This window comes from Heteronotia binoei, chromosome 13, assembly GCF_032191835.1.
Source record: "Heteronotia binoei isolate CCM8104 ecotype False Entrance Well chromosome 13, APGP_CSIRO_Hbin_v1, whole genome shotgun sequence".
NCBI lineage: Eukaryota > Metazoa > Chordata > Lepidosauria > Squamata > Gekkonidae > Heteronotia > Heteronotia binoei.
This window is the reverse complement of record NC_083235.1, coordinates 70,147,895-70,173,121: the sequence shown is the minus strand read 5'-3', so window position 1 is coordinate 70,173,121 and position 25,227 is coordinate 70,147,895. Positions and strand designations below refer to the sequence as shown.

The following is a 25,227-nucleotide window of genomic DNA, read 5'->3' as shown; positions in this document are numbered from 1 at the left end:
GACAAGGATCTTAACTGCATAACTAACTAAATGCAGGGCTTTTTTTGAACAGGAACAAACAGGAATGTAGTTCCAGCTGGCTTGGCCAGGGCTCTGGCTCAAAAAAGGTCTCCTGCGGAAGGCACTAGGCAGCCATACGCTCCCAGACCTCACGCTCCATCCTCTCTGCGGCTTCCAGCCTTCAACAAGCTTGCAAAGAGAGTGAGAGCTACAGAGCCACCCACAACAAGCTTGCAAAGAGAGTGAGAGCTACAGAGCCGCCCACAAGCACCCCCTCCCAGGAGAAGCTGGACTGGCCACTGCCTGCTCCACCACACGTGGCTCTCTCTCTCCAGCTGTGCTTTGAGGGGGGAAACAAAACATGGGGCTGTGTGAGAACACACATCCATGAAATACATCTGATGGCACGGTACTGTTCCATGTCAGTATGCGGAAAAGTAACCTACTGAACGGGTGACGGCACTTCCAGTGATGGCAGGGGTGTGTGGCCTAATATGCAAATGAGTTCCTGCTGGGCTTTTTCCTACAAAAAAGCCCTAAATGTAAACTATGAGTATGCAAGCAAATCTTTTTAAACAATACATTCGTTTAAAAAGGTATTGTGTTAAGCATAGCTTTTGTCTTAAACGTTAAAAAGTTACTGTTAAAGAGTTACGCATAACCTCACTCCTTGACACTTCGCAGTTGACTTCACCTCCTGGGGCACTCAGTTCCGCGGGTGGCTTCACTTCCTACAGCAGTTCATTTTGTACCTGGCACCATCTCCTGCAGTTGCCGTTTCACCCATCACCCTCTGTCAGATGCCGAAAGTGCCCACATGCTCAAAAAAGGTTGGGGACCCCAATCTATTGGATGCCTCACCTTGCTGATTGTATCGACATTTTGTGATATGCGCCTTGAGACCCAGTGAGAAAGGTATGGTAACATAAAAATGCTTAATAGGGATGGGGAAAACCCACACTCTGGATCCTGTGAACTTCCCTCCTAAATGACAATACCAGGGACATCTATAACCACCACAAAGGGTCAAATAATCCCTGAAGGACCCTGAAGCTAAACTAAAAACTTCTGATTAGGTTTTGTGTATTCTGAATTTTCATGACAACCAAGTACAGAATTTGGTCCCAGGCACAAAACTCACTGTCCCAATAGGCGGAAGAAAGCTTCATACTGTTCAATAAAAGAAGAAGAGGAGAACAGATTTATACTCCACCCTTCACTTGGAATCTTAGAGTAGCTTACAATCGCCTTCCCTTCCTCTCCCCGCAACAGACACCCTGTGAGGTAGGTGGGGCTGAGAGAGCTCTTTTGAGAACTGCTCTTGAGAGAACAGCTCTGAGAAAACTGTGACTGACCCAAGATCAGCTAGTAGCTGGGGAGTGGGGAATCAAACCCAGTTCTCCAAATTAAAGTCCTCTGCTCTTGACCCACTTCACCAGGGGTGGCAAATTGGTGGCTCAGGAGCCACATGTGGCTCTTTCACATATATTGTGTGGCTCTCGAAGCCCCCACTGCCCCATCGGTAGCTTGGAGAAGACATTTCTCTCTTTAAATCACTTCGCCAAGCCAAGCCAGTCCATCTATTTTCCTCCCTCCCTGTCTTGAGACTCTCAAAAATCTGACATTCATATCTTGTGGCTCTCAAACATCTGACATTTATTCTATGTGGCTCTTACATTAAGCAAGTTTGGCCACCCCAAACTACACCAAACTTGCTCTCGGCAAATATACAACTATACAACAAGCATTCTGTGGAAGACTACTTCTGTTCTGTAGTCCATGAGAAGACTTAGATAGCAGCTCAGAGACCACCAGTACATGAAGTGACATTCCTCTCACTTCACAAGGCAAGGAGCCACTGGTGGTCTGCAAGTATCTGTGTTGTAGGGTGTATTTGTATAGGCATGTATTGGTTTCTACTGAAATAACACAGTTGACATTTTTAAACGTCTTATTTTTTTAAAGGATGAGTTTCAGAACACAAACACAATGCCTAGTGAAATCTCAGAAGCTAGAGAAGAAGAAGAAGGAAGATGATGATGATATTGGATTTATATCCCGCCCTCCACTCCAAAGAGTCTCAGAGCGGCTCACAATCTCCTTTCCCTTCCTCCCCCACAACAGACACCCTGGGAGGTGGGTGGGGCTGGAGAGCGCTCTCACAGCAGCTGCCCTTTCAAGGACAGAAGCTCAGAGCGGCCTACCATCTCCTTTCCCTTCCTCCCCCACAACAGACACCCTGTGAGGTGGGTGGGGCTGAGAGGGCTCTCCCAGCAGCTTCCCTTTCAAGGACAGAGTCTCAGAGCGGCCTACAATCTCCTTTCCCTTCCTCCCCCACAACAAACACCCTGTGAGGTGGGGGGGGGGCTGAGAGGGCTCTCACAGCAGCTGCCCTTTCAAGGACAGAGTCTCAGAGTGGCTCACAATCTCCTTTCCCTTCCTCCCCCACAACAGACACCCTGTGAGGTGGGTGGGGCTGAGAGGGCTCTCACAGCAGCTGCCCTTTCAAGGGCAGAGGCTCAGAGTGGCCTACAATCTCCTTTCCCTTCCTCCCTCACAACAGACACCCTGTGAGGTGGGTGGGGCTGAGAGGGCTCTCACAGCAGCTGCCCTTTCAAGGGCAGAGGCTCAGAGCAGCCTACAATCTCCTTTCCCTTCCTCCCCCACAACAGACACCCTGCGAGGTAGATGAAGATATTGGATTTATATCCCGCCCTCCACTCCAAAGAGTCTCAGAGCAGCTCACAATCTCCTTTACCTTCCTCCCCCACAACAGACACCCTGTGAGGTGGGTGGGGGTGGAGAGGGCTCTCACAGCAGCTGCCCTTTCAAGGACAACCTCTGCCAGAGCTATGGCTGACCCAAGGCCATCTCAGCAGGTGCAAGTGGAGGAGTGGGGAATCAAACCCGGTTCTCCCAGATAAGAGTCCGCACACTTAACCACTACACCAAACTGGCTCTGAACTTTTGAGAGGATACAGATCTTTCTGTATCAGGTCACATTCAGCATCCTGTCTGCAGCGCCAACCAGCCAAATGCCTGTGGGAGCTCATAAGCACTGCACGAGACCTTCCTCTATTGTTTGTCCGAATTGAATATTGAGCGGTATATTGCCTCTGAACATGGAGGCTGCATTTTGTGGCCAACAGTGGCAGATCGGCCCATCTTCCATGAATTCCATGTAATCTGTTTTAAAAAGTTAGCTAGTTTATAATTCCAGAGGGGTAGCCATCTTAATCTGTATCCAGTGGCAATTTAGAGACTAACAAAACCAATGAATTTGCGCTAAAAGAGTGCAAGCAGCCCCTCCCCTTCCTTGATCCTTCATGTATCTGACAAAGTGAGTTCTGAGTACTGAAAGCTTATGCAAGAATAAATGCTAATTAGTTGCCACTGGATCCCTGTTTTATTGAGCTAGTTTATTACGCTGCCTTCGCACTATCCTCAACATCCACTGGAGTGACTTTGTGACCAACACTGAAGTCCTCAAGCGGGCGGAGGTTACCAGCATCGAGGCACTGCTGCTGAAGACGCAGCTGCGCTGGGCAGGGCATATTTCTAGGATGGAAAACCATCGCCTTCCCAAGATTGCCCTGTATGGCGAACTCTCCACCGGCCATTGAAATAGAGGGGCACCAAAGAAGAGGTACAAGGACTCCTTGAAGAAATCCCTTGGCACCTGTCGCATCAACCATCACCAGTGGTCTGACCTAGCCTCAGATCGCAAAGCATGGAGGCACACCATCCACCAGGCTGTCTCTTCCTTTGAGAACGCACGCATAGCTGGTCTTGAGGACAAAAGGAGATTGAGGAAGAATCGCACTGCTACAGCACCAACCCTAAATCAGACTTTTCCCTGCAGCCACTGTGGCCGGACCTGCCTGTCCCGCATTGGTCTTGTCAGCCACCAGCGAGCCTGCAGCAGACGTGGACTACTGCACCTTTCTTAAATCTTCATTCGCGAAGCCAAGCCGAGATTACACTTGCTTAAGGTTCATTTAGATCCAAAGACTGAATAACCGGCATCTGAAACTGAGTGTAGTTTTATAAGACTGCTGTATGTTTTTAATATTTTAACTGTGTAAACTGTTTAAATTTTTATATTTTTATGTTAGATTTTATATGCTGTAAGCCGCCCTGAGCCACCTGGTGGGAAGGGCGGGATATAAATTGCAAATAAACTAAACTAAACTAAACAATCTTTTGGAAGCAGGAAGAATCTTACTTGGACCAATTTGGATGCTGGGGCTAAATTACTGTACTTGCTGTTTTGCAAATCACCATTTTTTCCCCCATTCTGAGCCTCTGGAGCAGGTGTGGATGGTCAGCCCAAACGAAGTGACCTGTGCCTCATTCTGAAAAAACCGATCTGTGTGCATTTCCTGGAACTCCTCTTTTTGTGTCGCGTGAAGAGGAGCAAAACCACTTGAAAAGTTATGCAATAAAGCAACCCTCGTCCATGTAAGAACATGAAGAGCAGCACTTGCCAAGAGAACTCTCCAAAATATGTGACATTAGATCTCCAGGCTGTGCTGGCCAACTGGGGCCAAGTGTGAGGTTTTATAGAAAGGCATATAGCATTTAGTGACAGAGTTGAAGATGTCACCAACTCAATCATTTGAATCACTGGTTACTTCGCACCTCGCCAGTTTCTCATTGGTTGACATTCTACAAGGCTATTTTCAGACTTGTTCCCAAAGCACAGCCACGACACGAGATTATTTTTCAGCTTCTCTCTCTCCCCGTTTGTACACACTGAGATGGGAAAAGGACACGGCCAAGGTTTTCAAAACATTATAGCATACAAGCCATGTTCACTTGCGACAGGAATGCCGAGTTTCAACCGGCCGCCAAGCTTTTCTCCAAAATACGATCAAGCTGCACTTATGGAGAGACATGCTGGGAAGAATTCTATATCACGGCTTGTCTGACACCAGCATAACCCAAGCGCCACTAGGAAAATTAGCAGCACTGTGGTTGTGACACACAGAACAAATCCAGAACCATGCACAGGACAAAACTGAGAAGTTCTGTTATCACCCGGCAGTGATGTAGCAATGGAGTTCAGAGCACTTTCCATTTATCTCGGAAATCCTTCTAAACCATCCTGTAAAAACGTTAAGCATCAAAAACAAATCAGCCAGTATCATAATGCCCCTGTATAAATCAATGGTGCGGTCTCATTTGGAGTACTGTATGCAGTTCTGGTCGCCGCACCTCAAAAAGGATATTATAGCATTGGAGAAAGTCCAGAAAAGGGCAACTAAAATGATTAAGGGGCTGGAGCACTTTCCCTATGAAGAAAGGTTGAAACGCTTGGGACTCTTTAGCTTGGAGAAACGTCGACTGCGGGGTGACATGATAGAGGTTTACAAGATTATGCATGGGATGGAGAAAGTAGAACTTTTCTCCCTTTCTCACAATACAAGAACTCGTGGGCATTCGATGAAATTGCTGAGCAGACAGGTTAAAACGGATAAAAGGAAGTTCTTCTTCACCCAAAGGGTGATTAACATGTGGAATTCACTGCCACAGGAGGTGGTGGCGGCCACAAGTATAGCCACCTTCAAGAGGGGTTTAGATAAAAATATGGAGCACAGGTCCATCAGTGGCTATTAGCCACAGTGTGTGTATATATAAATTTTTTTGCCACTGTGTGACACAGAGTGTTGGACTGGATGGGCCACTGGCCTGATCCAACATGGCTTCTCTTATGTTCTTATGACCCAAGGATTGCAAATAGGGAGGGACTGGAGTGGTGGGTGAATGGATGGATCAATCCAGAAGCGAAACACTATTTGCAGAATGGAATTCCCATCACCAGCCGTAGCCCACTCTCCAGCATTGACTGTGGAGGACTATCAGTAACAGTGCTGGAGGGGAGGTGGAGTGATACAGTGGCAAGGGTCCAACTAGTGGAAGCTTCTCCATTGCCTGCTGGTATTAGAGCACTTACATTGGCAGAGAGACCACAGGATTTAACCCAGAGGCTTACTAAGAGCCCCCCAAAGGAGGTTATGAAATTACACCCAGGTTTAGTTCCTGGCACACAGCTGACCTTAACCATTGTGCTTCCTTAGATCTTACGCCATACACAAAGACCATCCATCCAAACAATAAAAGGCGAAATGTCTAGAAGTCTGCCTAGTCATTCCTGCATTGCAGGTTGTCTGTTATATAATCACATGGCATGTGCAGATCGCAGAGCAAGTCTCTAGGCTGCAGTTAAGAATCCCAAAACACGCAATGACTTTACACTTTCTATTCAGTTTTACCCCTTCACTTCAATCCATGAAACTGGGCAGGTCACCTGCATAACACACCTGATCCTTATCTGTACTGACAATGACTCTGACTATGGTGCCATCAGCAAACTTAATTAAAACAACTATTTCCATTCTCCAGGTTTCTGCCATGAATAGATCCCTAACATGGGTCCCATGACTAACCCTTGAGGAATGCCACTTGTTACTTATCTCCAATAGAAAAATACTTTGTACTACAAGTTCCTTACCCTTTTCGCAATGCCTGCACTTAGTGTCCATCTTTTCACGTTTAACACAGGAGTATCATTTCCCACGTCTTATTGCATCAACGACTCGCCGACCCAATGGGACAAGGTTGTTACCGGCCCAATCGCTAAGCAAGATGCTAGACACCAGTTTTGAATGGCTGAAATTTAAGGAGACCGGATCAAACCTGCATCAGGGCCACTTTAAGAAATCCGGTAACGCCGACATCATTGATTCTTAATAAACCTGTTCTATTATCACAGATATTTAACATTTGTCTAGGTCCTACTCTCTTCTACTGTTTGGTCTAGGCTTTGCCTCTCTAAGAAGTTAAATTAACAGGTCTGCGGTTCCCTAGGCAGCTTATTCCCTCTTACACATAGGCACAATAACGATCGACAGACACCAGGCACCACAACTAAGAGTTAAATTGATAAGAATTTTGCAATTTGATCTTCTGTGTTATGCACTAGTTCCTTTACCACTCTGTGTTGCATATTACCTAGATAAGGTTAACATAAGAACATAAGAGAAGCCATGTTAGATCAGGCCAATGGTCCATCCAGTCCAACACACAGTAGCAAAAAATTTTTATATATACACACACACTGTGGCTAATAGCCACTGATGGATCTCTGCTCCATATTTTTATCTAAACCCCTCTTGAAGGTGGCTATGCTTGTGGCCGCCACCACCTTCTGTGGCAGTGAATTCCACATGTTAATCACCCTTTGGGTGAAGAAGTACTTCCTTTTATCCGTTTTAACCCGACTGCTCAGCAATTTCATCGAATGTCCACGAGTTCTTGTATTGTGAGAAAGGGAGAAAAGTACTTCTTTCTCTACTTTCTCCATCCCATGCATTATCTTTAAAAGGATCTAGGGTTCACTGAGGGGGGGGGTCCCTTATAAGGCCTTTTAAAGACAGAGGGCAATCTCTTCTCACATCCTTCCAGACAATGGAAACCAAGCTTTCTCAGTTTTCTAGTCATGGGGGCAGGGACTCACCAACTAGAAGGAAGCTGAAATGGCTTTCCACACTTTCTAAGGGAGGATGCTCATACAGCTGCCATTGCCTGCTGCCACCTAGCTTTCAAGGTCACGAGGACTAACCCCAAAATGTACTTACTGGTTGCTGGGAATCAACAGTTCAGCCCTTGGAACTGGTCATGGACTAGAACAGTCCTAAAGCAATTTTCTGGCAGAAACTGGTTCTCTCTGTTTTCCAACGAAAATAATTTCACAGATACAAAAAGCTTTTTCTGCATTCCTAGACAACAATAGCCAATGGCAGTTCATAACTGAATACCAGAAGTTCAGGTTTTGTATGCTGTTGGTCTATTTCTACTTTACAAGCACTTCTGAAAGGTCCTTTCCCACCCAACTACAATCTGAAGAGGCGCAGCACAACCTACCACCTTATTATGCTACGTATGCAGACTGGGCCTAAGCCTCATTTAAAAACGTTTGGTGCCTGATTTCTTTACTTCTGACAGGATTTCTGGGTATGTGCCCGAGGGACCGAGAGAAGGTGACTGGGGAAAATTTAGAGTGCTCACCCTCCCAAGCTGACCTTGACTGGTTCCTCACAGCAGCATTTATAAGGCTTTTGTAGCAATACAATTTCTAATGCATGTATACCTCAACATTTGGATCTAGATTATTTGCTTTTGCTTCACATACCCACCCATTCTTGTGGCTATAGCAAATGGATGACCAGCCAAAAGACAGAAACCAAACTTTGCAGTACTCAGCAACAGATTCTATTCCTTTCCTTTAACACTTCTCCTCTATGGCTGGCCAAGCTGTTCTTTTGCTTTCAGGAAGCAGCAAACGATTCATCGGCAAGCATAACAGTTCTGCAACAGCTGTCCAGAGTTTAACCACATTTATACGTAATATTTCACTGTAGTTTCTCAGCTTCCTGAGCAATGAGTCAGCTAAGCCGAAGTTTACCATGGAAGAGAACTTCCTTAGTAGTAATGTGACATTCCAGGGTCAAAAGCACTCATTCTTAGAAGCTGTTGTAATTCCTACCTAAACAGAAGTTACTTTAAAAAAACACACATATCTACACTTCTCATATTATAACTGATATTATAGCTGTCCCTGGTTGCAAACCTCCTCCCATTCCACAAATGCATCCAGCTTTTGTCCTTTAAACCACTCACACGTTTTACGTATTTCGTTTGGATTGCAATTTCTGAGTTCCTGCAACACTCAAAGTATTTTATCAGAAGTGGCAAAGGGCATTGAAGATTAAAAACAAGGGTAGCTAAAAAGAAAGTGTTGTGCTTACCTGTAACTGTTGTTCGAGGTGTTTTCTGTGCAGTCCCACACTGGGACTGTGCTTGTGCAGGCCAGCCACCAGAGCTCTCTTCCAGCTAGGTCTGGTATTTTTAATATTCTACGGGGAACTCCACCCCTGCAAGGCATATTGGAGGCTGTCTTCCCACCCAAATGCTCCCTTTCCCTCATTCCTACTGAGCTGCTGCGAGTCTCACAAATGAAAGAAAAAGCATCCCATGAGCTCACAGCGGGCTAGGAGAGAGGGAATGTGTGCCTGCACAGAAGACACCTCAATGAACAATAGTTACAGGTAAATGCAATACTGTTTTCAACTTCAGTCTTCTGTGTAGTCCCACACTGGGAGACTATAGTGCTCCTTACCTTGGAGGTGGGGTGAACATCAGTTGAAAAGAGAGTGTAGAACAGCTCTACCAACCACTGAAATCCTTCTTGCATTCACATCCACAGCACAATGATTGACTAAAGTGTCCAAAGATGACCACGCAGCAACTCTACAGATGCCCCCCAATGGAGTGCCTCTCTGGAACACTGCCAATGGTGCTTGCATCCACATGGAATGGACTCAAATCCCCAGGGGACATGGCAAACTAGCTTGTACATAGCCTAGTTGTATTGCCAAGACTATCCACCTTGAAATTGTCTGTGCTGAGGCTGCCGTCCCCTTTGAGCTACTCAAATAGCACAAAAATAACATGGGGATTGTCGGTAAACCTCTGTTCTGTCTAAGTAAAACAGTAAAGTTCTCTTAACATCTAAAGAATGTAGTTACCTTTTCTGCTTCTGAAATCGGGGAGGGGAAAAACACTGCAAAAACAATGTCTTGTGCAAGATGGAACCTAAAGTCCACCTTAGGCACAAAATGTAAACTAGGTCTAAGCGCTAAATGTCTTGTCTAAAACTTAATAAATGGATGGTCATCCCTCCAAGAGCCACCAACTCTCCTACCCTCCTGACTGAAGTAATGCTCTTACATGCTGGGTCTTGCACCTTCACATGGTAAGCAGATATAGCCACTAAATGCACTTTTAGGGATGAAGCTGCCAAATCAGAATATTTAAGAATCATTAGATAGTCATGCAGAAGGGTGATAGGACAAGTGCCCTGACCCAGGTCAAAAAATGAACCTATTTACTCATATACGATCTCCTAGTGGAGCATATACAGGCATCAAGTAGGACATTAGCTACTTGGGCTGAGAATTAACTGGAAGTGTTCTGCAGTCAAGCTGTGAATCTGAGTCTGTGTACTTTGTGATAAATCATGCTAAGCAAATCCGTGGCTGAGAGGAAGTGAATATATTACCACTACTACTACAACTAATAATTGCCTACTTCCCACTGGTGCAGGGCTCTAGGTGATTTGCAACTGATAAAACCAGTTATATATAATGGCCTTGGGACATTGAGAGAAGATGTCTTAGGCAAAAAGGGGAGATCAGGATGCACCATGTGTTCTCTTATTTTGTTCAACTTCTTGTGAATAAGTGGGAAAGAGGGAAAGGCATAAAAAGGCATATTGCCTGTTCAATACCTGTCTGAAAGAGGCAGTCGCTGCCTGCTCTGCAGCAGAATGCAGGAGCCTTCACATTGAAATGAGTAAGAAAGAGGTCTACTCCAGGGAAGCCCCACTGCCAGATAATCGAGAAGATGTAGTCTTTGCCAAGAGCCCATTTATGTTCTGAGTGCCCCATCCTGCTGAGGATGTCTGCTCTTGCATTGGCAGTGCCTGCCCATGCATTCTTGTCTGGAGGGAAGACCCTTGGGCTATGACCATCTCCCAAATAAGGGTGGCTTCCCTGCACCAAGCTGCCAAGACTTTTGTACATCATTGCAGTAGTATTGTCTGTAATGACCAGGATGACCTTCCCTTTGGTAAGTTCTGCAAATAAGGTAAGTGCATAACATATAAGTCTAAGAGGTCGATCTGTAACCCATTCTCAGGTGACCAAATGTCTTGAACAGAATGTGATCTGCAATGGAGCCCCCATCCTTGTGCTGATGCATCAGAGGTAACTGAAATCTGAGGAACACGTCCACCAAACAGTACCTCCACTAGAAGGGTACTATCAGATGTCCACCAAACTAACTGATGTATTATGCACATGGGTACCACAAACCTAGTATGTCAGGAATGTATAGCGGGACGAAACTTCCCTAAAAACAATCTGGAAGAGGGTGCATTCTTCAACGTCTATACAGAGTTGTGGCTGTAGTAGAAGCTATCAGTCCCAGCAGCTTCTAAAAGAAAAGGACTGACTGGAATCTATTATTTCAGGGGTGGCCAAAGGTAGCTCTCCAGGTGTTTTTTTGCCTACAGCTCCCATCAGCCCCAGCCATTGGCCATGCTGGCTGGGGCTGATGGGAGTTGTAGGCAAAAAAACATCTGGAGAGCTACCGTTTGCCACCCCTGTATTATTTGACAGACATCTGACCAACACTGTCGACAGGCAAGAAGGCCCTAGCTACAGTGGAATCCAGAAATGCTCCAATAAAGGAGGCCTTTTCAAAAGGTTCAAGATATGATTCCTTTTGGTTGACGACCAAACTTAATTCTTGGCATGTTGTTAGGATCAAGGAAGCCTGTGACTCAGGCTCATCACAGGACGGTGCAGTGAAGAGCCAGTCATCTGAATATGGGTAAATAGTGCAACCCATTGACCTAAGGTGTGTTACCACTATATCTATACACTTAGAGAAAACTTGTGGAGCAACAGCCAACTCAAACGGAGAGCCAAATACTGGTATGAAATATGATTATATTTGAAGTGAAGAAATCCGTGATGTCTCAGATGAATCACTGCATGAAAATAAGCGTCCTGAAGATCAAGTATGCAGAACCAACAGTTTAATGTTGTAACAACTTCAGTGACATTTTAAACTTCCTAACGTTCAGATCCTTAAGGTCTAGAATCCCAAGAAGAGATCGGGATCTCTGAGCCACCCTGAGTCACTCGGTGGGAAGGGCGGGATATAAATCCCAGATAAATTAAAAAAAATAAGAAGAAGAGATGTCAAAAAAACCTCACAACAAACCAGAGCTGGAAAGCGGAGGCAAAGAAAGAACTGAGGCCTCCCTACAGAGCACACAAGCGTTTGGATGGGAAGACAGCCTCCAATATGCTTTGCAGGGGAAGAGCTCCCCTCGGTGTTAAAAATACCAGATCTAGTGGAAAGAGAGCCTCCGGCGGCTGGCCTGCACAAGCACAGTCCCAATGTGGAACTGCACAGAAGTCTGAAGATGAACTGGGAGACTTCTCAGAAACGTAAACCCATGCAGATTCCAGACTGAATTTATAACGTGGCATGTAGAACTCAAAGCTTTGTTCAAGCAAGATGGACTTCAAACATATCCATCCTCCTAACAGTGGTAACTCCATGGCTGATCTTCCCAGAGCAGAAGAAAAATGCAGGGACATAAATGCATCTGTGTTACACTGACCAAGCCCTTCTCTACACATTTTACATCACTTGAAGCAGAGATGTTGCAAAGAAATTTTAGAAAGCAGCCACAGTGTAGCGTTCAGTTCCCTTAATTTTCATGCCACCTCATGGTTGGCGATATACAATATACATTCCAGTAAGAAGTCGCCAAGAGGCCAGCGTGAAAATCAGAGGCTGCAGCCTCACCTTTTGCTCTTGGCCCCTCAATTCTTGTTGGCTGGGAGCCTTAGAATTAGCATAACTACAAGTGTCATTTGGCCAGGCTCAGTTTAGGTGTGCATGAGGCAGGAACAGGTTAGGTACACTGACCAGCTCTACGGAGTTCAGGCCACTCAAGTGGGAGGGAGGGTGGCTCAGTGGCAGAGCATCTGCTTGGGAAGCAGAAGGTCCCAGGCTCAATCCCTGGCATCTCCACTAAAAAAGGGTCCAGGCAAATGGGTGTGATAAACCTCAGCTTGAGACCCTGGAGAGTTGCTGCCAGTCTGAGTAGACAATACTGACTTTGATGGACCAAGGGTCTGATTCAGTAGAAGGCAGCTTCATATGCACTTGTGTGCACCACCCAGGGCTCTCAGCTTGCCTGCTGGTTGGTGCAATGATGTCATCGCCAGTGTGCGAAGAATATCCTCCCCTTGGGAGTGCACGGGGCGGGGGGTATGCCTAGGGAAGCGGAACCCCTAGTGCCAGCACTGATTTTTTGCTCCTCTTCTTGAGTTTTGATATTTTACAAATCCACTTATATCCCTGACTGGCTGTCAAAGTGCTAGAATTGTGCAACCAGTCATTGGTACAAAACAACCAATTTAGCTGGGCCCATCTGGATCCTCTCCTGTCAAATACCTGTCAAACTAGATTGCCTCATCAGTTGGAATTGACAGCTCACAGGTGTTTACTATTTTACAAGTGCTTACCATTAAGAACATGGTCTCTAGGCTTACTTAAGCTGATAGCAACCCACACAAATACTTAGAACTTGGGTTTTGTCATTTTCCAGGTAATGATGCAAACAAACACTTACACACATGGTTGATGGAACATTCAATTTCTTGACAGGAGGCTTCCGTGACTTGTGGATGGGGCACCATGGCAGTCTAGTCTGCCCTCCCAATCCAATCCTGTAGCTATGACACAGTCATTAAAAAAATAAGCAACGACCAACCGGCATTACAGCAAAGAAGCCTCTCTCTATTCCATAGTAGTAAAGCCTCTTCAAATAAACTTCCTGATTCTTTCATGTCATTCCAGAAGCAGTTAAGTGTTTCCTGAATTGCCTGAAGCCAGAAGCCTGGCTGCCTGTTTCATTCATTACTTCATGTTTCCCACGCTCTGACCTTACTTCTCACGAAGCTGAATGAGATAAACAGCTGCTGCTTCAAATACTACTCTAATCTCTGCACTGCTGATGGTAAGTAATGATTTCAAAATTAAAGAAATTGCAAAGGTGGCTTTCCCCCAACTATTCATGTGGGGGTAGGTTCCCAAGTATGACTCAAGAAATATCTGGAGATTTTGGGGGTAGAGCCAGGAGACCTTGGGGTGGAGCCAGGAGCAAGGTTGTGACAAGCACAACTGAACTCTGAAGGGAGTTCTGGCAATCACATTTAAAGTGACTGCATATTGTTTAAATGCCTTCCTTCCATTTGAAACAATGAAGGATAGGGGCTCCTTCTGTGGGGCCTCATAGAAATGGACCCCCTGGTCCAAATGTTTTGAAACTTAGTATTTTGAGTAGTGGCACTGGATGCTATGCTGAACATTTGATGCCTCTACCTCAAAAAACAGCCCTCCCAGAGCCCCAGATACCCATGGATCAATTCTCCATTATACCCTATTTTTATTTTAATATGATCCTTTGTTATCTTAATTTTTTGTGTGTATATCTTTTCAAGTTAGAGACTGCAGGGCTGCCAGTTTGTTGGAACTGAATCTATTTGAAAGAGAAGTGGATGAGCAAGACTGAGAAGTAGGACTTAACTGACCACAACGTTTTGCAAGCCAGAACTAATTGGTGAATTGAACTCAGACTGCCTGTTACTTTTTCTGTTTACTGCTACATGCGTATTTTATCTTCGTTGGTTTTGTTGCATTGTTCTGTATGATGGGAGTGATGCATTGTATACTATATTTCAATTGCTGTTCGAGTGCCCTGAGTCCACTTGCAGGGAGAGTGGGATAATAATTATAAAGGAATTTCAAAAATTCTGTGTATGCAAATGCTACTATGGTTGATTTTATAAAATAATTTTAGAATTGCAAGCTTCAAAGTGTCTTCTTTACAACATCTTTGTTTACCCTGTGTGCAAATATGTCACTGCATCTTTTAGTCCACTTCTTGAAGGTAGATTTCCAGGGGGGCGCTGAGTAATTTTTTTTCTGAAAAGGGGACGTTAGGCCAAATAAGTTTGGGAAACTCTGATCTACATGAACCCTCAACGGAAATTTGGTGAGTCACCATGGTGATGATACACAACTCCTCCTCTTCTTTTCATCTAAATTTAGGGACCCAATAAGAGATCCCAGATTGGTTTCCCGAGACAATGAAGTATCAGACGTGTGAAGGTTAGTTCAGACAACACCCTATTTATTGGTTGAAGAAAAAACCAACCGGGTTATAGCTTGTTCTTGATAGGCTTTCGATCTTCTTGAAGGGGCAGGTTCACAGTCAAGGAATGCTACTGGGTTCTGCCCTATTGTTTGAGAAACACTTAGCCCAGAAAGCCAGGGATTGCGTTTTTCTATTTGGGCTGGTTTTTAAATTGCAACCATTGCTGGAAAGAGTAGACCTGGCTTTAGTTACACATCTTGGTATCCTTTAGGTTGGACTACTATAAAATGCTTTACGGGGAGCTGATATTGAAAATGGGTTGGAAACTTCAGCTGATGCAAAACGTGCCAACAGAAATTAAAATATTTTCCCAAGGCTTGCCATGAGGAACTAATTCCCCCAGTGGCCAATTCTTTTTTGTACAGGGTGTTGTTTTTGTGGCCAATTCTAAGTGTAGGGTGTTGACACTAAAAGCTCTAAATAGCCTCAGTCCACAGGAACCTGCCTACAACTTCAACTGTAGTGGTCTTAAGTGAAGCCGGTGGGAATGCAGGAGAGGTTTCTTTCAGCTGCGGCCTTCAAGAGGCCTCATCAGCCCCTGTGACTACTGCATCTCCAGGTGGTCGTAAAGACTGTTCTTTCCCAGGGGACCTTTCAAGAAGGCAGAACTCAGTTTTGTTGGTTTTAGGGTCAGGCTGATTTGGCTGCATCATTTATCTCCTACTATTGCTTTATTAGCATTTTTCAAGTTCTGTAGGTTCTCTTTAAAAAAATATATAATTTAGCTACTCATTTTTGATACGGAAATTGTCGTTACAATGTTTAGCTTTTGTTGTTTGTCATATTAATGTGTTTCTATTTTGTGTTTCTTTTAATTTATAAGCCACCTTGAATACTTAAAAAGGCATAATATAAACAGGGTAAGTAGCAATTTTTTTTTTAAACAGTCCACCTACCTGAAATGTGTTTTCCATACTGACCCGCCTTCTTGTCTCCAAACGCTAACCTCCCTCTCAGTTTTATAAATTGAATGCTTGAAAACAGAAGTCCCTTCTGATTCCTGGAAAGATCATGCCTGGTGTCAAGAGGATCGATGGGGTCCAGCAGACCCTGTTAAACGATGCTGCAGTAGATGGTGCTGAAAAAACATCCAGTGACACGAAAGGGGTCAGGGGCTAGTCAAGCAACATTCAGTGAAGGCAAGGTTAGACACATCATTTCCAGTGAGGGGGAAAGGGGTGGTGGCAGAATAATGAAACTGCCTCATGAATTTCCATCCATTCCAGTGACGCAGAAGGGGGAATGTCCTGGTCATGGCACTTCCAGCAACAGAGGAGGGGACGGTGGCCTTCACGAGCCACATCACATGGTGGCGTTTGCTGCTGACACCACTTCCAGTGATACAGGAGGGGCATAGCCAACACGCACCACGTTCGGCGACACACGCAGGGAGAGTGTACCAAACTCCCTCAGATTGTAGGGAAATGGAAGCTGCCTTTTAATTCTTTAACACTGATTCCTAGAAGCCACTCACACGTTAATTTCCCTTTCCTCTCTCCCTGGAAACAAGGTACTTCCTTGCCTCTCCCCTACCCTCAAGGCAGTCTCAAATGCACCCTGAAATACTGCTCCTGGGGGACCCCAAAAAGCTACATTGGGGGGAGATGGAAGACTGCCCCTCCTCTTGAGCAGAGGTCGCCAACCCCCGGGTCATGGACTGGTTCAGGTTCGTAGCCTGTTAGCAACTGGGCTGTGAGGCAGAGGCACCACAATCCCCCTTTGGAGTAGTGGTTAAGTGTGCGGACTCTTATCTGGGAGAACCGGGTTTGATTCCCCCCTCCTCCACTTGCACCTGCTAGCATGGCCTTGGGTCAGCCATAGCTCTGGCAGAGGTTGTCCTTGAAAGGGCAGCTGCTGTGAGAGCCCTCTCAGCCCCACTCACCTCACAGAGTGTCCGCTGTGGGGGAGGAAGGAAAGGAGATTGTAGGCCGCTCTGAGACTCTTTGGAGTGGAGAGCGGGATATAAATCCAATATCTTCTTCTACCTCACAGGGTGTCTATTGTGGGGGAGGAAGGGAAAGGAGATTGTAGGCCACTCTGAGGCTCTGTCCTTGAAAGGGCAGCTGCTGTGAGAGCCCTCTCCAGTCCCACCCACCTCACAGGGTGTCTGTTGTGGGGGAGGAAGGTAAAGGAGATTGTGAGCCACTCTGAGACTCTTCGGAGTGGAGGGCGGGATATAAATCCAATATCTTCATCTACCTCACAGGGTGTCTGTTGTGGGGGAGGAAGGTAAAGGAGATTGTGAGCCGCTCTGAGACTCTTCAGAGTGGAGGGCGGGATATAAATCCAATATCATCATCATCTTCTTTTGCCCACCAGGGTGGAAAAAAGAAGCAGTACAGCCTTGCTCTGAAGCTGCCGCCCCTTGCAGAGGAGGGAACCTCAGAGCAAGGCAGAGCAACTCCACTACCTCTTTCCGCCCAGGTCCTGCACTGCTGCAACCTTCACCTACCCCCCATTTTATAAACCCCCAGCAATCAGCTGATTGGTGGGGTATTGAAATGGGAGGGGGAGGCAGATTGGCCACTTCTGCTGCCTGACCGCTTAGCAGGAAAGTGGCAGAAGCAGCCCGTTTCCCCCGCCATTTAAAGATCCCCGGGGGGCAGGGATAGGGTGCAGGCTGGGGGGCGACCTGGGGCAGCAAAAACCCCAGTGCTGCACACACACACCCTGGTCCGTGGAACAATTGCTTTCTAGGAAACCAGTCCCTAGTGCCAAAAAGGTTGGGAGCCATTGTTCTTGAGCATGCAGATTTTTTGATGGGATCCAATCCCCCTATGTTTCTTTGTACATAGAACCTCCCCTACTCCTGGATATGTACTATCTAGAGCCCTGTTCAAAGGTTAAAGTGAACACACATACACCCTGCCTCTATATATGTACATCTGTTTGTATAAAAGAGCCAACGTACATTCACTCTCCAATTGAAGCCAGGGACCAATAACTGGACGAATGTGGGCGTTAACATCAGTCATTGAACTGTGCAAGTGTTAAACGTAAGATGACAATCTACACAAAGAAAAAAATCAAGTGTACACCGATTGTAGTAAAGTTCACTGTAATTTGTGACCAGGGTTATTATCAGAGGTCAGGGGCGACGCTAACATTCCAATAAATGCGGTAAGGGTTAAATGCCTCATTTTACTTTTGTGTATGGTATGACGGGGACAATGAGGGGGATTAGTAGAAATCCGACACTAATCATACTGCTGGGGAGGCGAGGAGTAACATTTAAACTGATCCTTCAATGAGCTTCTGTTCTGAGCAGACTGACCTAAATTGCTCCACCACATTTTCTGCTTCGCTGAGGCTTCCAAAACGATACGATCATCAACAGAATAAGCTAAATTTCTCTTTATGGGAGTAAAGATACGGACATGGATCCTGAGGAAGAATTTCTGCTGTCCCTCCCACTGCAGACCTTCAACTCCTTCCCTCATGTTGTGTGTGTGTGTGGGGGGGGGGTGTCCCCTTGTTTCCCAAAAGCAGTATTTGGAGGCATTTGAGACTGCAGGAAGAGGGAGGCAAGGAAATCCCTTCTGTCAACTGAGATTTTCTGCAAGATCTAAACCAAGATCTGCCACTGAGCAGCTGCAAGATACCGTATTTTTCGCACCATAAGACGCACTCCCCCCCCAAAAAAAAAGTGGGGGGGAAAGTGTGTGCGTCTTATGGAGCAAAAGTACCATACGTACCTTCCTGGGGGGGTGATCCGCTGCCTCCGTCCCGGCGCTTCCCTGCGCCTGCCTGGCTCCAGCTCTGACGCTTACAGCAAGCGCCAGGATCGCTCCCTCCGCCCTCCGATCCCAGCGCTTGCTTTAAGCATCAGCGCTGAAGCCATGCAAACAGGCAGGGAGAAAGCACGCCACCCCCTCCACAGCCGGCGCTCGCGAAGCGCTGGGTTTGCGGAGGGGGCGGGTGCTTCCTCTGTGCCTGCCTGCCTGGCTTCAGCTGCTGCTTATAGCAAAGGCTGGGATTGGAGGCAGCCAAGCCTCCGATCCCAGCACTTGCTGTAAGCAGCAGCTGAAGCCAGGCACAGAGGAAGCACACACACCCCTCCGCGAAGCGCTGGGTTTGCGGAGGGGGCGGCATTCTTTTTCCGTGCCTGGCTGGGAGACAAGCGGCGAGAACGCTCCCTCCGCCCCCACTGCAAACCCAGCACTTCGCAGGGAGCGATCTCGCTGCTTGTCTCCCAGCCAGGCACACAGGCGCGGGGGAAGCACGGCAGCGCCTGCGTGCCTGGCTGGGAGACAAGCGGCGAGATCGCTCCCAGAGAAGTGCTGGGTTTGCGGTGGGGGCGGAGGGAGCGATCTCGCCCGTGTCTGCCAGCCAGGCACCTGCGTCTTATGGTCCGAAAAATACGGTAATTCAGAACTTTTAAAAAAGGCCTCAACTGTTAAGGTTCAAAAATGAAAAGTGTAGGCATTAATGTGCTTTTCAATCTTCATTAAGGAGCAATTCTGAATCAACGCAGATAACAATTGATGAGCTGATTTAATTCATTTTACTTTTTGCATGGGCCACCAAATAATGTACGATTTAGGGAAGAGGAAAAATAAAGAGAAAAGAACAGATTCCTAGATGGAGAGAAAGTAAGTCGCCCCATTTTACGTCAGCAGGTATTTGGGAATTGATTTGACGTTTACAGGCTTCTGTATTTGCCTTAATATTCAGTTCTTATTTCTAGCATTTGTATCCACTAGATTTCACTAGATTTAAAATATACAACAGCACAGCAAGAGAAAAAAAGACAAGTACCAGAATTTTTAAAAAAGTGATTTTTTTTTTAATTTTTAAATTAATAAAAAAAACCTTCAACCTGTTTAAGCAAGATTCTGATTTTAAAACTTTTTTTTAAAAAGCCACAGCTCCTCCATTGGATGTAAGGGAGCACAGGGAGCCCTCCTCCGAAAGATCTATCTTCTGGGGAGGTTGATGTGCACTGATGTATCGTTCTGAAGTTACAATGACGTCTTCCTGCTCAGCCTCCCCAATTGCTTAAACATCGTCCTTTTTAAAGGGAAACAACTTGAGTTGAAGGGGCGGGGGGACATTCCCATAAACAAAAAGGAGGGCAAGGAAGAGAGGAGGAGGAAGAGACGTAATTCCACGGTAAAGTACAAAATGTAGCTAATTTAGGCTATTTGAGGCACATCTGCTGCAGCCATCAAAAAAGTTCCAACAGGCCAGAACTGGGAAGAGGGTTTAAACCCAACGAAAGAGCACCCAAAACAACCCCGTCTCACATTCCTGTTATTGATCTGCCCATGCAGAGGCAGGAGCTTGGTGTCAAAATAATTTATTCAGAGTGCACGTCTGCAATGACAACCCCCTCACAATCCTTCAAGGGGGTAGGGCTGTGAGCTCGCACTCCCTTGCACGTACATCATGATGTCCAGAACTCCACATGCTGCTTAAAGACGAGAGTCCCAACAATATGCCTAACCGCAGAGACATTTCTACCGTATTTCACTATTTCTTTGTCAGGCTCCTTTTGTAAGCTACAGGAAAGCTCTATGGACCCACACATGACCCTCACGGAACCGATCTGTTGCCAGTCAGGATGCAGGGTGGGAGCTGGGGGTCCTTCAGCAAGTTTTGCCGCTGCTCAGCAAGTTCTTTGAAGTACCTCTGCTTCACCAGGCATTTCTCCCCACATTACTCCTGGCCTTTATATATATTGCAGAGGCAGCCACAATCTGAGGCGTGTGGTTTCCTTCAGCAAGAGGCTTTCAAAGATCCCTCAATGATTTCAGTTGCTACAGGCAATCTCCCCAAAATTGGGAGCCAAAGTTAAAAAAAAAAAAAAGAAAAAAGAAAAAAAGGAGGGCAACAAAGGCAGTGGCTGGAGGTGGGGGGTGGGGGTGGGAATCGGCTTGAGCCCTGCCCCCTCCACACACAAACCACCCTGACCAAATCCAATAGAGCCATTTTCTTCCAAGCAGTGTTCTCGGAATCCCACCTGGATCTTTGCAATTCCGTTGCTTTCATTTGTGATGTATATACATTAGATATATTTATATATTTATATATTATAGTTATATAATTTTTTTTTCTTTTAAAAAAAAAAGAGAGAGAAAAGATCAGTTATTAACTCTCCTGAAGGAGGTGGGGGAGGAGAGGAAGAGAGGACCACAGGGAATGTGGGACGACATCCCCACAGTTTAAAAAAACAAAAAAACAAAAATGGAAAAATCCTCACAACTATAAAATATTCCAGTGCGATCTTCAGGAAAAAAATACCCGCCCCGCCCCTTCCCCAGTGCCCTCCCTGGATCTGCAATATCAGCATTCCCCCTAACTTCTCCCCCATTCTAAAATGTTAAGTCTTATCTCTGGCCATCCATTGCCGCCATCGCTTTCTGCTGGGGGGCACCCTGCTGAGACACAGGAGGCCACATGGGCTGCTGATGGTGGAGGTGATGGTGGAGGTTGTGACTAGTGGGTGATGAAGGAGGTATCCAGGCTGGTTGATGGTTGGGAGGCGAAGAAGCCCAGAAGGGACTGAAGCTACCCGGAGGAGAACAGGCCATGGATGTGATGGGGCTGTTGCTACTCTGGAGATTCTCGGAAGTCCGAAGCTTGGAAAACATAGCAAGAGCATCCGGAAAGTTAGGAGGTGTAGCTGGGGTATTGCTGGGTGTGCACATCTGGAAGAGGAGAAGAAAACATATGCCAGGATTATAACTCTGAGCATATCCCCTGGTCAGCATAATATTAATGTAACAGTTTCCAACTTGGCTTTGTTTAGCTTAAGCTTTAGCAGTCAACCACTCTTGTACAATCCCTTAAAGAAAAATGACAACCACCGTTCTAGTTCAGTGAGAGGTTTCTGAAGGCCTCTAAATGTTCTCAGAGTTACAAGTACAGGGCTTTTTTGGGTAAAAAAAACCCAGCAGGAACTCATTTGCATATTAGGTCATGTCCCCTGACAAGCCAGCTGGGACTGTGTTCCTGCTCAAAAAAAGCCCTGCTCACAACTATGAGCCAAAGGAACAGGAGTCAACCAGTGTACCTTCTAAGCTGAGTTAACGTGAGCTAGCTCACAGATTTTTAGCCTCCAGCTCACACATTTTTTGTCTTAGCTCAGGAAGGATGACCCCAGAGCACAAAAATTTATGCCGTAACTCATAACTTTAATGCCAGTAGCTCACAAAGTAGAATTTTTGCTCACAAGACTGCAGGCTAGAGGGAACATTGGGGGCAACAAATAAATAAATATTAATTAATTAACTCCATAAAACAAAGGATGCATCCTCACATTGCAAACAATAAATCCGTACACTGCTATGCTATTACAACAGTTTGTAACTGGACTGGTTTGTTCCCAAGGAAAAATTCAGTACTGAGCAGCTTACCATTAAGCAGTGGCAACAACTTAAAAGTGTGGATGCAGCCAAAGGAAGGAGATCCTGACAGACAGCCATCCCTCACCCCAAATGAAACCCAACATCTCTACTGCTGTTTCCAAGCATGTCCAAGAGGTATTAAAGACAATTAATCCAATTAAGTGACCTGGAGTGTAGATTGTCCTGTCCCATTCAAGGCCCCTTCCCAAACACATGACGCCAATAAAAACTTCTTGCTATGGTGTCGGAGGGTTTGCTGTTCTTAAGAACAAGATCAGTCTACCAAAATCCACATCTTGCCAAATCAGGGGGAGTAAGAAGCAGGCCATCTCTTGTTGCAGGCAGATACAGGTACATTTGTGGCTGGAGGGATTTACAACCGACAGATCTATGCCCAGTCTGGTCATTGGGGACTACTATTTGTGCCAATGTACTGATGGGCCCCTTAATAGGGCAAACCTCAACTCCACATACTTGTTTCAGGTTGGGAGGTGGTGATGGGGGGAGAACTAAACTTCCACTCAGAAATCATGGCGATGGGGAGGTCTAAGCTCCCTCTCCCTACAATCTCAATCCAAACTGGGACCATGGTTTACCTGAGGAACACAGAACTCCGGAATGTCTGTTGTGAGCTAACCTGGGGGACACCCTCAGGGAAAACGTGCCATGCAGTGAGTCCTGAAGTGCAAGAGTAGCCAGCAGCTACCTAGAAGCCACTATATGAAGGGCAAGGGGAGGGAAGCCACTATATTAGGGGAGGGACGGTGGCTCAGTGGTAGAGCCTCTGCTTGGGAAGCAGAAGGTCCCAGGTTCAATCCCTGGCATCTCCAAAAAAGGGTCCAGGCAAATAGGTGTGAAAAACCTCAGCTTGAGACCCTGGAGAGCCGCTGCCAGTCTGAGAAGACAATACTGACTTTGATGGACCCAGGGTCTGATTCAGTATAAGGCAGCTTCATATGTTCAAGGTGGGAGAAATGCTCGACTTGCCATCTTCCACTGCCTCCTCAGAAAACCCTGTTGTTGATCCAAGCATCAGAGCTTCATATCCAACAGCAGGAAGCTGAGCAGCTTTCCTTTTAACAGACCTGCAGGAAGCAGGCTGCAGACTGGCATCCTCTGTGGGCTAGCGGTTGAAAAAAACGAAACAAAAAAACCCACTCATAACCCCTTTTCCTGGGTACAGCATGGAAAGTAGGACCAACCTGTTCTCATCACTAGGAAACCACATGGACAAAAGTTTCCTGTAAAGGGAGGAAGGAGATTCTACAGCAGGAAAACTCAAGTGTAAGTTAACAAGATTTGAACCCTAGTCACTAGACCAAAATATTGGTTACATATACAATAACCACTCGGAGAGACAGTCTGGTGTAGTGGTTAAGTATGCGGACTCTTATCTGGGAGAACAGAGTTTGATTCCCCACTCCTCCACTTGCACCTGCTGGAATGGCCTTGGATCAGCCAGAGCTCTGGCAGAGGTTGTCCTTGAAAGGGCAGCTGCTGTGAGAGCCCTCTCCAGCCCCACCCACCTCACAGGGTGTCTGTTGTGGGGGAGGAAGGGAAAGGAGATTGTGAGCCGCTCTGAGACTCTTCGGAGTGGAGGGTGGGATATAAATCCAATATCTTCTTCTACCTCACAGGGTGTCTGTTGTGGGGGAGGAAGGTAAAGGAGATTGTGAGCCACTCTGAGATACTTCGGAGTGGAGGGCGGGATATAAATCCAATCTCTTCATCTACCTCACAGGGTGTCTGTTGTGGGGGAGGAAGGGAAAGGAGATTGTGAGCCACTCTGAGACTCTTCGGAGTGGAGGGCAGGATATAAATCCAATACCATCTTCATCTTCTTTCCACTACCAATATATTTAGCAATGTTTTATCATGGCTATGGGGATCTCTCTGTCTACCTCTGTGGTTCCAGTCAAAACCCCAGGGCTGTCAAGGCTGCAGTCTGAAGAACCCTTGTAGCCTCCTCCCTGGCCCTTTATATAGTTCACCTGTTCTCCATTTACCTAACAGCCTGGCCAGTGTGGTCCAGCTGCTGGCATCTCTTTAAAGGGGCCACTCAATGATGTACAGGAGCCATGCACTACCTGGCCAGGCTGTGCCAGTCCTCTTGCCGCTGGGTTGACCACAGGTATAGTTGGCAGTCCAAAAGCCAGGGTCACGGTCACCTGCTATGGCCTGGATAAGTCTGGGTGAAAGCCCCGCCTCAGGCAATGGAACAGTCACGGGACAGAAACTCTTATCAGATTTAAGTAATGATGATCACATATTCCATTGTGAAGAGAGCCAGTTTGGTGTAGTGGTTAAGTGTGTGGACTCTTATCTGGGAGAACCAGGTTTGATTCCCCACTCCTCCACTTGCAGCTGCTAGAATGGGCTTCGGTCAGCCATAGCTCTGGCAGAGGTTGTCCTTGAAAGGGCAGCTGCTGTGAGAGCCCTCTCCAGCCCCACCCACCTCACAGGGTGTCTGTTATGGGGGAGGAAGATAAAGGAGATTGTAGGCCGCTCTGAGATTGTCCTTGAAAGGGCAGCTTCTGGGAGAGTCCTCTCAGCTCCACACACCTCTCAGGGTGTCTGTTGTGGGGGAGGAAGATAAAGGAGATTGTAGGCCGCTCTGAGATTCTGTCCTTGAAAGGGCAGCTTCTGGGAGAGCCCTCTCAGCTCCACCCACCTCACAGGGTGTCTGTTGTGGGGGAGGAAGGTAAAGGAGATTGTGAGCCTCTGAGACTCTTCGGAGTGGAGGGCGGGATATAAATCCAATATCTTCATCTTCTTCTTCTTCTTCTAGACCAAACACGTTTTGCCCTGAAGGCCCTCTTCAGTGCATGCCCATGTGTCTACCACAGCATATATCCAGGTGTTAACTATACCAGCACTCCTAGGACTCCCTTTAGATTTCCTTCACTTTTGGTTGACACACGGGCACACACTACGAACAGAGTAACAGCCAAGAGCAGGTCTGTATGAGAAAATGTTGACGAAATATTTTGTTTAGGATTACTTCTGGCTTTC

At 46.4% G+C, this 25,227-nt stretch overlaps 1 protein-coding gene across 2 annotated transcripts in view; it reads right to left on the bottom strand.

Moving 5' to 3' along the window:
• Positions 1-19,629: 19,629 nt before the first annotated feature.
• The window catches only part of UBALD2 (UBA like domain containing 2), a 57,446-nt gene continuing 51,848 nt past the window's right edge, over positions 19,630-25,227 (bottom strand). For both annotated transcript variants that reach the window (XM_060253546.1, XM_060253547.1), the window contains one exon: positions 19,630-21,516. In XM_060253546.1, the coding sequence (XP_060109529.1) occupies positions 21,196-21,516 (321 nt within the window). In that variant the 3' untranslated portion in view covers positions 19,630-21,195. The remainder of the gene's footprint in view (positions 21,517-25,227) is intronic.